The following is a 15,337-nucleotide window of genomic DNA, read 5'->3' as shown; positions in this document are numbered from 1 at the left end:
TAAAGACATCTTACTGAACTTCTTGATTAATTTAATTTTGATCTTGCGATTTAAGTGTACCCATGTGCTTTGTACCCAAGTTTTAATTTTCCTGTTTATTTAAAAAAAACCGGGCACAATTATACTTATTATTGAATTATAAGTATAATTTTATGTACGTATTATATGTACGTATTATATATACGTATTAATACAAAACTTGAAACTAAATGCGCATTATTCTGTTATCAACAGCGGTATATAATACGTGATAAATACTCTGGCTATTTACAATACAAGATACAAGCCGGCTGGGTTAGAACTAATTTGTGAAATATAATGATTTGTTAAAAAAAAAAATTTTTAATAAAAGATCAAATTTTAAGCTACCTTTTATTGAATCAATATTACTTTTAAGACTTTAAACTAGATAATTAAAAAAAAAAATTACTGGGTAATTTGAGCATCCTCATATTACACGAAAATGGTGTTTTTAAATGAAGTCAAAAAAATGGAACGGATTCATAGCTAATATTGATATCTTTACGAAAAAAAATTAATCTATATTTCAACATCAAAATTTTGAACCACGGATTCTTTTATGTGTAGTTATAACAATTTAAAATCACAAAAATTGAGTTGCGTTTTAATTAGATGACGCCGATTTTAATTTTTGACAAAGCCGGTTTTAATTGAGCAGCCGTGGCGCAGTGGTTAGAGTTCTGGCAGAGGTCCGTGGTTCACGACCAGCTTTAGAACAACAAGCAACATTGGTACGGAAGGAGGCGTGAACATCTTGTTAAATGCTCTCCTGTGGTGCTCAGTGATAAGACCGTAAGGACTTCTGGGAGCACCTAAAATAACTACAAAAAAAAAAAAAAGATGAAAGCGTGAATTATTGCGTATAAATTTGCACTATTTATATTGCTTTCTTTTTTGGGCGCTTGAATCACCTCATAAAGTCAGTTCAATAATAATCAGCTATAATAATGTTTTGTATCCTTTTATAATTATATGTGAAGATTTTTTTATAAGAAGTTTATTTCGTGTGAGTTAATATAATGTAACATTTTGATTGTTGTTAGTTTTTTTAAACCATGTTTATGACATTCAATAAAACTTTATATCCTTTTTTAGCACAACTGCTTTTCAAAGCTATATGACATTAAATCAAGAAGATTGCCATAAATTTATTAGTTTTACGGGTAATTTTTTATAGAAGCGCCCATTATTTTTAACTCAATGTTTCAATGATGCTTTCATTTATCAGTAGTAGTAGCAGTAGTAGTAGTTGTAGTAGTAGTAGTAGTAGTAGTAGTAGTAGTAGTATTAGTAGTAGTAGTAGTAGTAGTAGTAGTAGTAGTAGTAGTAGTAGTAGTAGTAGTAGTAGTAGTAGTAGTAATAGTAGTTGTTGTTGTTGTTGTTGTTGTTGTTGTTGTTGTAGTAGCCGGCATCTTTAATACTCGTGAAAGCAATCGTTTTTAGTTTATACGTTTTTTGTTGAACTGTATTACTTTTATTTAGCACAGCTGCTGCTCAAGATTATTAATAAAAAAATTATTAATGACTAATATGCACTTAAAGTGATTATAAAAGTGGCGACCGGTAATAATAATAAAATATATACAAATGATTATCGTTAAAACTGAGAATGTATGATATTACATAATAAAAAATTGATATTAGTGTTTGTTATGCATACTTTTACATCTCGACAAATTTTAGGTATAAAAAAAAAAAAAAAAAAAAAAGAAAAAAATGTTTTTGAATTCTTTTTTATAAATGTAATTAATACTTTTATATAAAAAAGCAAAAATATTTTATAAAGGTCGAAGCCTAATTTGGTGTGCTGAAATGACCAGCAGAAGTATCTTTGGTATATTCGTGTAGATCAGACACGAATAAAATGTTACAGAACATGCAAAAAGTGAGCAATAATATGTATGCAAAAGTTTATGTGTAAATGTAAATTAAAGTAGCGGTATTTTGGAGTTGGCGATATCATTTTTAGTCAAATTTAGATTTAATAAACTCAAAAAGGCGCGACTGTTTGCCTACTGTATTTTAGGTGTCAAATTTTTCTTACTTAAAACATACTATTGAACTCTGAGCATTAATAAAACTAAATGGGTTGTTTTCCAATGGCTCTTTAAAAAACGATACTTACCACAACAGTAGCCTGTAATATTTTTTTTATAAAATTGAAATAATGACAGATTTAGTTGCAAACCTTTGAGGCAAAAAATTACATAGAAACTATTTATTGACCATAGTTGCTCAAAAGCGTCTAAAAATAACAGAGTCTAATACACAAAATTGTTATTTTATTACACAAAAATCTTTACATAAAATCATTTCTACGCTTGTTTTTTAAACAAAAATAAAACGGATTTTTAGCTAACATATTTTTCTTTATGAAGAAATAATTTCATAATATTAGCACCAAAATTTCGTTCCACAGATACATTCATGCGTGATGATATTAGTTTAACAACGAAAAAATTTAATTAGATGATAGCCGCTAATTTCTGCATATAAATTTTATTTATAAATTGTATTGATTCCTGTTATGAACACATAAAGTCAGTTCAAAAAATACAAAGCAACTTTAACTTTACTGCTTACATCTAAGAAATCTTTAAGTACGCTTATTTTACCTTGGTGCTCATATTACCCTAATCTATCCTATTTATGGAGATAAAAATACTTAATATTTTCGAACTGAATGTATGTTACGATATATGCTTTACGTACATTTGGGAAAACACTTTAATTTTACTCCTCTTTAAAGACCTTTTTTTTTAAACCCAATTAATTAAATATTTACTTAGAAATAAAAATTTTGTATGCGAACAAATTTGCAGAACAAATTTTAACAAATTTTTTATTACATAATCTGCACCTTATCTCTGGTTAAAATTGTTTTAATTAATTTGATATATCCATTACTTTAAATATCTTTAAATTTAAACTTTAAAATTTTATTGTTATTATTTTTTTCCACATATCATTGATATACATCGATGACACGCATAATTAATTATCTAAAAAAATCGACTTTAAGTGTTTAAGGTGTTTATGGTGTTTGGGGTGCTTAGAATAATCTTATGATTGAGTATTTCTTACTAAGTTAAAAGAAGTTGGTTCCAGTCAATAAATGTTTATATCAATAGTTTTCAAGCAAGTATCTTTTCTTCTTTTTTATTTTTCATACATTTTTCATACTAATTAATAAAGATCAATTCGTCAGATTTTTATATTTTTTGGATATAAACTTAATCGTTTTTTAAAGTTGGTGCACTTTAATTTTCATGTTTTAATTTTCTTTTTATATATTAGACATTTTTGTATATAGTTGTTCTACTTTGTGGTTAAGCATTTTTGATATTATGATTTCGCGTGGATAAATAGACTTCTTGAAATTATTATTATAATTTTTTCTTGAAATCGTAATTGTAATTTTTTCTCTTTTAATTTTTTTTCATGCAGTTTTTAAAAAGTGTCCGTCAGATCTTCGTGTATCATAAAAGATCTTTTTGTCTACGTTTTTTGACGTTGTGAAATGTATAAACAGGTTGGTTATGAAGACAGCAAAACAGGTTAGTTAAAAGTTTATATACATACACAGGTTTACATATCTTCACTATTATAGTGTTAAAATATAAAAATGTGTTTTCGATAATATAATGATTTCTTTTATTTATTTATTTTTTGAATAATGGGTAACTCTAATCGAAGAAAAAATCAAAGTTTTTCAAAACTATTCTGTTCCAAAGAAAAGCTCTTCGAAATCAAATACTTGACTTTCCAAAATTAGTTTAAAAACAGTTGTAAAAATAAATTATCATTTCTTAAGTTTATCATTCACTTTTATTTTCATAAGATATATATATATAGATTATGAAAAGGAATAGAAGATGCGTTAATTTAACGTTTGTACATAAAACAAAGTATGTTAAAAATATTCAGCTGAAAAATATTAAGAATGCTCATTTCAAATAATAGAGGCTTGGCATAAGCAAATCTATCTTTACAATTGGTAAGACGAGGAACTTGCTTCTGCTGACAATAAAGTGGTAATCATTTAGATTTATTAGTATTACCCCAAGAAATGTTTGGATAATTTATATGGCAATTGATAAAAGAGAAATATAGTTGTGTTGAAGTGTGTTTATTTGAAGTATTTATGGCTTTATACATTTTTTATATACTTTTAGCAACTTTGTCACGCAAAAATTCTATGTAATTTCCAGCTAATGTTTATTTGCATTTTGTCTATAAAAAGAACGGGCATTTCATTAGGCAGTATTTTCTTTTTAGAAGTTAGATACAAACGCGTCTATTTCATATCATAAATATTAAGTGAAAATTTATTCATTTTAAACTAGTCACAAACTTTTGTTAACTCAATGTTCATATTTTGAAACAATGTTGTTATGCATTATTGAGATAGAAAATGATTTGTATCGTCAGAGTGTCATTAAATTAGTGGCTTTAGAGAGATTTATAATGTAAATAAGAAAGTAAAGGGGTCCTAATGTAGAGCCCTGAAAGACTCCACAAGTTAAATCTAATAAATCGGAAGAAACAGTTGAATTAATATCAAAGAACTGTTTATAAATGCAAAAACAACTTTTAAGTATCATTAAAACGTTTTCTTTGATTCCATAACACTCTAATTTTTTAAATAGAATTTAGTGATCAATTGATTCAAAGACTTTGATAAGTCAATGAAAACTCCTTACAAAAGTTGGGATTTCTTAAATGATTCGGCAATACTGCGGCAATAATGCATGTAATTTTGCCAATACTGCGGGTAATTTAGAGTATCGCTACTTATACGTCAAAACGTTACCGATTTCTGTGACATACGGTCATTATTTTCAAAATAATGGTTACCATAGTGTTCTTCAATGTAATATCAATAGTTTTTATTATAATTGTGTTATTGCTGCAACTAATATTTACATTTTATTAACTAAAATAGTAGTTTGCTAATTAAAGTGTTGTTTAACTTGGCTCATGCATTGCGTGAAAATATAAGCAATGAGGATATAAAATACTGTCAAAATGTTCAAAAATGTTGAAATAAAGCCACCTAAATGAAAAAAAAAGTTTAAGTAAGCTAACAAAAATAATTAAGAAATAAAAAAGTTGAAGAGCCAGTCAGAGAAAAACCATATGAAAAAAAGAATTGTTCTTTGAAGAGCTGTAAAATTCTTTTGGAAGAATGTGTCATCAAATAAATTCTAATCGAAATTGTCAATAAGAATGACAAGTCATTTATTTTAATAACTATTATCTTTTAATAAAAATATTTATGTAAGAAATGTTTTCTTGTATTTTAAATATTTATTTCCTTGATTTTAATTGTTTATAATTAATAATATTTGTAGATTTTTATCCCTTATAAATTCAAGTAAAGTTTGTAAATTTTGTAAAGGGATAATTTGATTTAGTACAGTTGGATTTAGTGAAATGCAACAATGCCAAAGATGGATGATAAAAATTGATAACTAATGTGCTTGCTTTGTCTGAAAAGTCGACAGACTACTATTTTCCAAGTAAATCAAATATGCCAATTGTGGGGGAGAACTTGCACCCTTGATCCGTAAGCACCTTTGATCCTATAGCGTTATCTCCATACTCACATAACTTATTAAAGAGGGCTGATAACCAGCGTGTTATAAATATCGTATCTTCAAAATTAATTGTGTTTTGGTAAGAGAGTAGACGACTATTAAATTTATTTCTAAAGAGTTTGATTTTGACGATAAAAAGTAATGTTTTTACTTTTACAAGGAACCCCATATCTTTAATATTATTTTGAGTAGAATAATTTTGCGTATGTCATTTCGTAACTAAACTATTCACCTCTTGTATGGTTGCTTTTGGAAAGCAATGGAAGCATCTAATATGACAAAAAAAGTATTTATGTAAAAATTGAGCGGGTTATCCCTTTGATCAAAGGTGCATAAACGCAATAAGATCAAGGGTTATACCCTTGATCTTAATGCGTTTATGCACCTTTGATCCTACGATCAAAGATGCATACACACACACACAAAATGTTTAACCAATAAAGTAACATGTACAATATGTCATATTGTTTTTAAATATATTTTTTTCTCCTATGTAAAGAAATTTCAATTAAATCCAAGTACAGGCTGCAAACCTAACTTCATTAAGATGCAAATCTTTACCAACGAAGAAAAAACATCTTTATCCGACTATCTTTTAAGGACTTCAAAAGCTCACTATGGATTGTCTACCAAAACAACACGAAAACTTGCCTATGAATTTGCAATGACTCTTTCTAAAGGCATTCCTAAATCTTGCAAAAGTTTATAAATTGCTGGGAAACAGTGGCTTCGTAGTTTTATGTTACGTAGGAATGAGATATTTTCACGAAGTCCAGAAGCTACTAGGATGGCACAAGCAACTGCTTTTAATCGTTATACAGTTGGAGAATTTTTCACCAACCTAAAAGATGTTCGTCTGCGACACAAATTTCAGCCACAAATCATATATAATGTTGATGAGACATCACAACTGTTCAAAAACCAGTTAAACTAATTGCTGAAAAAAGAGATAAATAAGTTAGAAAGATATCTTCAGCAGAAAGAGGGACATTGGTAACAGTTTATTGATCAGTTAATGAAATAGGAAACTCAATTCCTCCATTTTTTATTTTTCCAAGAGTTTATTTCAAAGGAAGTATGATAAATGGTGGTCCACCTGGATGTGAGGGGTTGCAAACCCATCTGGCTGGATGAATGTTGCAACGTTTTTTGAGTGGATGCAAAATAATATCTTCATGACAAGGAAAAGAAAACTTGATCTTGAAAGTAATGAAAAAAAAAACGTTGAGCCTCAGTAAAAATTAACATTTTTTTCATTCATTTTTTCTACTTTTAAGAACGATAAATTTGTAGTAAAATTAATAATAACTTTATTGGTATTTATTATTGACATAGTTTTGACGACTTAAAAATAATTCTTACACATTTATGGTGTAAATTTGATCTCGGAACAATCATACACACATAGGATCAAGGGTGAATATAGGCAGGATCAAGGGAGCATACTGGTATGCACCCATGATCCCAATTGAGGGTTTTTAGTTTTTATAATTTTAAATCTACTAAAATCATTCTGGTAAAAAAGTGGTTCTTGAATTATAATAAGGTATAAAATTTGCTTTTGTGTACTGTTACTTTAGAAATCGAAATGAAAACATATATTCAGTAAATTAGCCTGATAGATTTTTAGGATCTTGGGTGCATACTCTTTCCTACAAGATAAAGATCAATATTAGCGATTCTCGGGTACCACAAGGACACTCCGAGTCAGGTAATACAATTTTTCGCGGGAAATAAGAAGGAGAAAGAAGTTATATTCTCTCCTTTGTTTAATTTCAATTCAATGCAAGTGAGAAACAAAAGGCACGATGTGTTAATCCCTAATCTGTAAAATAGGTCGTTCAAAGCTGCAAGAAAAAAATCCTTTCGAAGAACAACCACCATTGAGAAAGAACTAAATAACGTTGCAGCACAAGCCTCTACCATTTAGGAAAAGGTTTGTCCCTGCAATGCTCTCAAATAAGTTCAGGAAAAACCTTTAATTTTTAGCACCTAAAGACGCCTGCGCAGCCAAAGAAATTGCTTCTCGAGATTTTTGTTTAATAAAGAAATATCCCCTGAACGAACTATAAAACTAAAGAATCTGCAAGGTCTCCAATTACAAATGAACCCTGTAGATAATTATACTTAAATAAACATATGTTCAATCAAAAATACTGAAAAAAAGAGAAAAGTTAGGTTCTGGAAATATATTTTTAACAATTTTCGAATCACTTTGAATAAAAAATTAAAGAGTTTGATGCAAATTTTCTGAGTTTAATATAAAGATAAAATATGTATGTTTTGATTTCAGGTCAAAGTAGTGCCAAGCCACTATCAAGTGCGCCAAAATTGACCTCTCTAGCTCTTGTAAGTGTACAATTAAATAAGGGACAATCAAACAATTGATTAAAGGAACTGATTTGAACTGTAAATCAAACATCAAGCAGCAAAATGGTAGAGCCAAATATTTGTTAGAAACTCTCAATAAATTGCGTAATTTTTTCTCCTGCAGTGACTTAAAATGTACCGACGAAAAAGAATATTCTGGCACAGATCGGGTTGTTGCTCACTGCAACGTAATACCAAGTTTTGTGAATCATGTTATTCAATCTTGCATATTTTATGGTGGATATTTTGGTAAGCGCTGAATTGATCGTGGTAAAGGTTTACTCAAGTTTTGTGAAAACATTGTTAATACTGCGTTTAGGATTGATTCTACCTTACCGCTTCAAAAACAACCTCTCACTTAAAGAACTGGCAAAAAGATCAGAGTTAAGAGACAAATTCTTGTTGCAGTATTAGAAAATTAGACAGAAACTAACTCGAACATTGAAAAAATTTGGTCACTGATTAATGCAAAGGGAGTTGAACTAATTTTGGTTTCCGATATAAAAGTCGCAAATTTAATTTGTGGTCTTGAAACTCATTAATGTATCCACCCTTGTACATGGTGTGACGTCGAATCCAAGTGTTGATGGAATTGCATCTCCTTATAGGAGTTGTCAATGATCATTTCAACAAGTCCGCTACACTCCACATTTAACTGAACCCATATTTTAATAGCCAGTTTAAGGGAAATGAATGCAGAAAAATTTTTGAAATATGTGGATGTGCTCCAGCAACTTGCTGTTTCAATCTCAGTTCCTTTTTTTTTCATTCTTCACATAAGTGAAGCATTTAAAAGTTTCAATGTAGTTGTAAAAGCTTGAAAGTTGTAAACTTGAGATTTATCTTTCAACCAGATTTTCTAAAATATTTGAAAACATTTAAATGTGTTCCTTAATGATAACTGATGCAAACGGAACATACAAAATTCAAATCGTCTTCTGTCATTTCAAAGATTTCATCAGTCGCAAAGGATCTCCCATAGGGTTCCTTTGGTGAAAAAACTTTATTTTGAAAACTGTGATCGAATATCACAGTAATAGGTAACGTTTTGAGGTCTAACAAAATATAAACTCAAACTGACATAAATTCTCAACCAGTAAACTAATCCAATTTAAATTTTATCCAGAGTTTAGTTTGGCCATTTGCTATTATTACCCAATATAAGTGCCGTTTTTTAGGTCAGCTTTAAGCTTTAGGCTGGCAATATCCGTACTAACCGTGTTTGATCACTCTAACTCAAATACTCTGTTTGAAACTATGAACTCTAATATTTTCATCTCGAGATATTTTCTTGATATAAATTGCAAAAATGTTATACTTAATCTTTGATTGTAGTCATCTTCCATGCAGTTATCAGTATCAGTATTCTATAATAATAGCAGTAATATTGTATCAGTATTTAATACGGTACTTCATCTTCTGTAATATTGTATTGCAAATTCACTTAAACCGAAATAAAAAAATAAAAATTTTAAACATTGAACAGGGCCGACACGTTGTTGATTTTAACAGCAAACATTTGTAAAACTGCCTAAAGACTTTCAAAACAGTCCCTCTTGAATGAAAAATCATGTATATTTTGTTCTTGATAGTGAATTAAAGAATAACTTATTTATTTGTACCGTGGAAATACAAAATTTTTTACTGCTGTTATTTTCTTAATAATAATAAACTAAAAGTTGAATAACTTTTTTGAATATAATATTTTGATATCAGTTTTTACATTTTTATGATCCAGATATCATAGGCTTTCAAACCCCACATCTCATATAATACTCCTTATGCCATTTTTCCAGGTCAGCTCGATGAGGTTATCTTGATTTTTTGACAAGATTGGAACGTTTGCCAAAACGTTGAAAACTGCATATATATTATGTTTGTTCATTAAAAAATTCATACAGTCTTTAGAAATCGTAATGCAAAAAAAAAAATTAAACAGAAATATTTTTATGAAATCCTAACATTTTCATTAGACGTTGGTAGAACACACGCTATGAAAAATGGTTTTTTTTTAATAGGCCTTTTCATGAATTTAAACTTAAAAACTCAGTTTAAAATAAAAATTGTATTTTTACTTAAATCCTCTAAAGTAACATAACTGTTTGATGTTTTTCAATCTGTTTAGTTCACTAAGTACATTACTTAAACTATATGTAATTGTAATAGTACAAGATAAAACTTTATTCGAAAACTTTTTCAAACTAGTTTAATTTTATATATATAAAACCTTTTTAAATTTAATGATAACGCGCTGCATTTAAAAAAAAGCGAAAAGTTTAATAAGAAGTTAAAACTTTTTACTTAATAAATAATATTAAATTTATTTTAATCAAAAAAAGAACTTTTTATAATACATGTAACCGTACGGTATTCAATCTTTTTCAGAAAATTTATTTTCACGCAAGAAACATCTTTGTGAAATTCAAGATTATTTTTTACAAGATGCAAACGAGTCAACTTTAGTATTATATGGAATGTCGGGTGTCGGAAAGACACATATTGCCAGAAAATATTGTGAAATATCGTATAACTTCTATAAAAACGTTGTTTGGATTGACGCAGCATTTGCAATGTTACAAACTTCAATGAGGAACCATTGCCAAATATTAGGATTCGAGGTTCATGATTCAAAAGGAGATTATTTTGATATAAAAGTGATTGTTGGAAAAATTCACAACTATTATAAAAATGAAAAAACTTTGTATGTTTTTGACAATGTCGACGATGAAAGTGTTAAAAACTTATCAATGTACATTTCAAAAAAACCGAATTCATTCACGTTGATTACCTCCCAATGAAGAACGTTGTCAAATAATGTAAATAAAATGTTTGTTGATGCTTTTTCTTCTGAAGAAGCATTCGCTTATGTAAAAAATAATACTAGAGAAAGTAGCGACGAAAACATAAGAAACTTAATTAAAGAACTTGGTTATCATCCGTGTGCAATTCGTCAGACAATAAAATATATAAATATATATAAAGTTTCGATAGAAAAATACATAGATCGATATAGATCGAAACCAGCAGAAATATTAGACAATAATAACTTTCCGACAAAAATAGAATCCAAGTCTGCAATAAAAGCAATTAACTTAGTTTTAATAAAATTAGAAAAAATTCAACCTTTTCTATTTAAAGTATTAAACTGTTTATCTCATTGTGACGGTCAAAACATCAGTAAACAGTTTATAACACAAATCTCAAATCAAATGGAAACAAACGATGAATCTTTAATCGATGAAGCTATTGGGTTACTAATGAGTTATTCTTAACTAAACTGTTTTGATGATAAAAAATATACAATGCACGAACTGACACAGTTAACATGTAAATGTTTTCAAAAATGAAGTACAAATACATATTTTGATTTAATCGAAAATTATTTTAAAGTTGAATTGAATGAAGTAAAAGATCACATAGATTACGGAAATGATTTTGTTTTTCATTTTATCTATATGTTTCGTACTAACGGAAAAAGATTTTCGAAAACCTTCCACTGTATGACGATTTCTATTAAAAAATTATTAGTATGTAAAGGTTTATTTGAAGAATCAAATGAAATATTAAAAATTGTTCAAAATTTTAATACAGAAACTTATGGTAAAAATATTAAAATCACGCTTGATACAATAGATGATATCGCAAGCTGTTTGAACGATATGGGAAAATATAAAGAAGCTTTAGAAATTTATTATTCTGTTGATAAAATAAAAACTGAAAGTTTAGGTATCAACCATCCGTCTACAATGATAACAAAACATAGTATCGCAAGCTGTTTAAACGATATGGGAAAATATAACGAAGCATTAGAAATTTATAATTCTGTTGATAAAATACAAACTGAAATTTTAGGTATCAACCATCCGTCTACAAAGACAACAAAACATAATATCGCACTCTGTTTGAACAATATGGGAAAATATAACGAAGCTTTAGAAATTTATTATTTTGTTGATAAAATACAAACTTAAATTTTAGGTATCAACCATCCAGATACAATGACAACAAAAAAAATTTCGCACTCTGCTTGAACTATATGGGAAAATATAACGAAGCTTTAGAAATTTATTTTTCTGTTGATAAAATACAAACTGAAATTTTAGGTATCAACCATCCGTCTAAAATGACAACAAAACATAATATCGCAAACTGTTTGAAGAATATGGGAAAATAAAACGAAGCTTTAGAAATTTCTTATTCTGTTGAAAAAATCTAAACTTAAATTTTAGGTATCAACCATCCGTCTACAAAGACAACAAAACATAATATCGCACTCTGTTTGAACAATATGGGAAAATATAACGAAGCTTTAGAAATTTATTATTTTGTTGATAAAATACAAACTTAAATTTTAGGTATCAACCATCCAGATACAATGACAACAAAAAAAATTTCGCACTCTGCTTGAACTATATGGGAAAATATAACGAAGCTTTAGAAATTTATTTTTCTGTTGATAAAATACAAACTGAAATTTTAGGTATCAACCATCCGTCTAAAATGACAACAAAACATAATATCGCAAACTGTTTGAAGAATATGGGAAAATAAAACGAAGCTTTAGAAATTTCTTATTCTGTTGATAAAATCTAAACTTAAATTTTAGGTATCAACCATCCGTCTACAATGACAACAAAACATAATATCGCAAGCTGCTTGAAGAATATGGGAAAATATGACGAAGCTTTAGAAATTTATTATTCTGTTGATAAAATACTAACTGAAATTTTAGGTATCAAACCATCCGGATACAATGACAACAAAACATAACATCGCATGCTGTTTGATGAATATGGGAAAATATAACGAAGCTTTAGAAATTTCTTATTCTTTTGATAAAATAAAAACTGAAATTTTAGGTATCAACCATCCGTCTACAATGACAACAAAACATTGTATCGCAATCTGTTTGAACGATATGGGAAAATATAAAGAAGCTTTAGAAATTTATTATTTTGTTGATAAAATACAAACTTAAATTTTAGGTATCAACCATCCAGATACAATGACAACAAAAAAAATTTCGCACTCTGCTTGAACTATATGGGAAAATATAACGAAGCTTTAGAAATTTATTTTTCTGTTGATAAAATACAAACTGAAATTTTAGGTATCAACCATCCGTCTAAAATGACAACAAAACATAATATCGCAAACTGTTTGAAGAATATGGGAAAATAAAACGAAGCTTTAGAAATTTCTTATTCTGTTGATAAAATCTAAACTTAAATTTTAGGTATCAACCATCCGTCTACAATGACAACAAAACATAATATCGCAAGCTGCTTGAAGAATATGGGAAAATATGACGAAGCTTTAGAAATTTATTATTCTGTTGATAAAATACTAACTGAAATTTTAGGTATCAAACCATCCGGATACAATGACAACAAAACATAACATCGCATGCTGTTTGATGAATATGGGAAAATATAACGAAGCTTTAGAAATTTCTTATTCTTTTGATAAAATAAAAACTGAAATTTTAGGTATCAACCATCCGTCTACAATGACAACAAAACATTGTATCGCAATCTGTTTGAACGATATGGGAAAATATAAAGAAGCTTTAGAAATTTATTATTCTGTTGATAAAATAAAAACTGAAATTTTAGGTATCAACCATCCGTCTACAATGACAACAAAACATAATATTGCAACTTGTTTGGACATTATGGGAAAATGTAACGAAGCTTTAGAAATTTATTATTCTGTTGATAAGACACAAACTGAAATTTTAGGTATCAACCATCCAGATACATTGGCAACAAAACATAATATCGCATGCTGTTTGAAGAAAATGGGAAAATATAACGAATCTTTAGAAATTTCTTATTCTCATGATAAAATACAAACTGAAATTTTAGGTATCAACCATCCGTCTACAATGAGAACAAAACTTAATATCGCATGCTGTTTGAACGATATGGGAAAATATAACGAAGCTTAAGAAATTTCTTATTCTGTTGATAAAATACAAACTGAAATTTTAGGTAACAACCATCCGTCTACAATGACAACAAAACGTAATATCGAAATCTGATTGAATAATTTAGAAATAAATCAAACGAGGTGTTTATTATTTATTATTAATGGTTATGGTTTGATTATTTTATTATTTTCAATATATATAAAGTTTATCTGTTCATAAAATATAATTGACAAACGTTTTTCTTTAAAAGTTAGAGAATTTCGTATTTTATTCTAATAAATTAAAATCTTAATTTTTAATAAATTTTTAAAGAAAAAAAGATTGATTATTTCAGTGTTTATAGTGTTAATGTTATATATTATTATTCATTATATATTATAGTGATTATTAAAATCTTTATATTTTAAAATTAAAAAGGGGTAAGAGCAGTTTATAGTTTAAACTTAATTTTTTAAGTCAATGTTATTTAAAAGCTAAGATTTTGTTATTGCGATATATATATATATATATATATATATATATATATATATATATATATATATATATATATATATATATATATATATATATATATATATATATATATATATATATATATATATATAGAGAGAGAGAGAGAGAGAGAGAGAGAGAGAGAGAGAGAGTGAGAGTAAAGTAGGGTAATTTCGGCGTATTAAGCCATTTTGTTGTTTATAGACATTGGTTGCTTTAATAACGTTAAAAAATCATGCATATCGATGACCTGCAGATATATCTATTAAATAATAGTTAAAAAATTGTTTTAAACTTACAAAGTTTTATGTAAAATTTGTTTTACAAAACACTCAAAAATGACGAAATTAGCGACCTAATATGGTATTTTCGGCACTATGATACGCTAAATTCGGCATACTTGATAAAATTAAGACGTTTGTTGAAAACACATTAATATAATTAAAATATTATAAACAGCTATAAATCTCTATTGTATAAAGTAATTGTCTCTTAAATGGAAATTGTTACATCTAATTCGCATTTAATTAAGGGCGTTGCATTTGCACAGATTAATAATTTTTGAACCACCTATTTTAGTAAAGTATGAATATATCACCCAAAACAGAAACCTTATTAGAAAAATTTGCTTCCAAAGTAAAATTGTAAATGAAATGATTACTAATTTCTATGACTTCGATGATTATTTCTAAATTCTATTTAAATAAGAATTCTTGTTTATAAGCTCATATGAAGTTAATAAAATAATATTTTACATAACTTCTATAGTTAAACATAAAAAAATAAAATACAAAATTCAAAGAGAACTTTATAAAAAGAGATTTATTTAAGAAAGTTAAAAAACAATTTATCAATATATGACATATAACTTTTTTTTAAAGAATCAGTGTTTCATACAATCATCACAAGTAAATACTTTTTT

General features: G+C 27.6%; 1 protein-coding gene across 1 annotated transcript; it reads left to right on the top strand.

Annotated features, from left to right (window-relative positions):
• Window positions 1-12,404: 12,404 nt before the first annotated feature.
• On the top strand, window positions 12,405-13,941 carry LOC136074111 (uncharacterized). The gene is made up of 4 exons (XM_065786412.1): window positions 12,405-12,471; window positions 12,598-12,723; window positions 13,228-13,353; window positions 13,607-13,941. The coding sequence occupies exons 1-4, from the start codon at window positions 12,405-12,407 to the stop codon at window positions 13,939-13,941; spliced, it is 654 nt and encodes a 217-aa protein (XP_065642484.1).
• Window positions 13,942-15,337: the final 1,396 nt, after the last annotated feature.

The sequence above is a fragment of the Hydra vulgaris genome, chromosome 01, assembly GCF_038396675.1.
Source record: "Hydra vulgaris chromosome 01, alternate assembly HydraT2T_AEP".
Taxonomy (NCBI): Eukaryota; Metazoa; Cnidaria; class Hydrozoa; order Anthoathecata; family Hydridae; genus Hydra; species Hydra vulgaris.
This window is presented reverse-complemented; position numbering and strand designations above follow the sequence as displayed.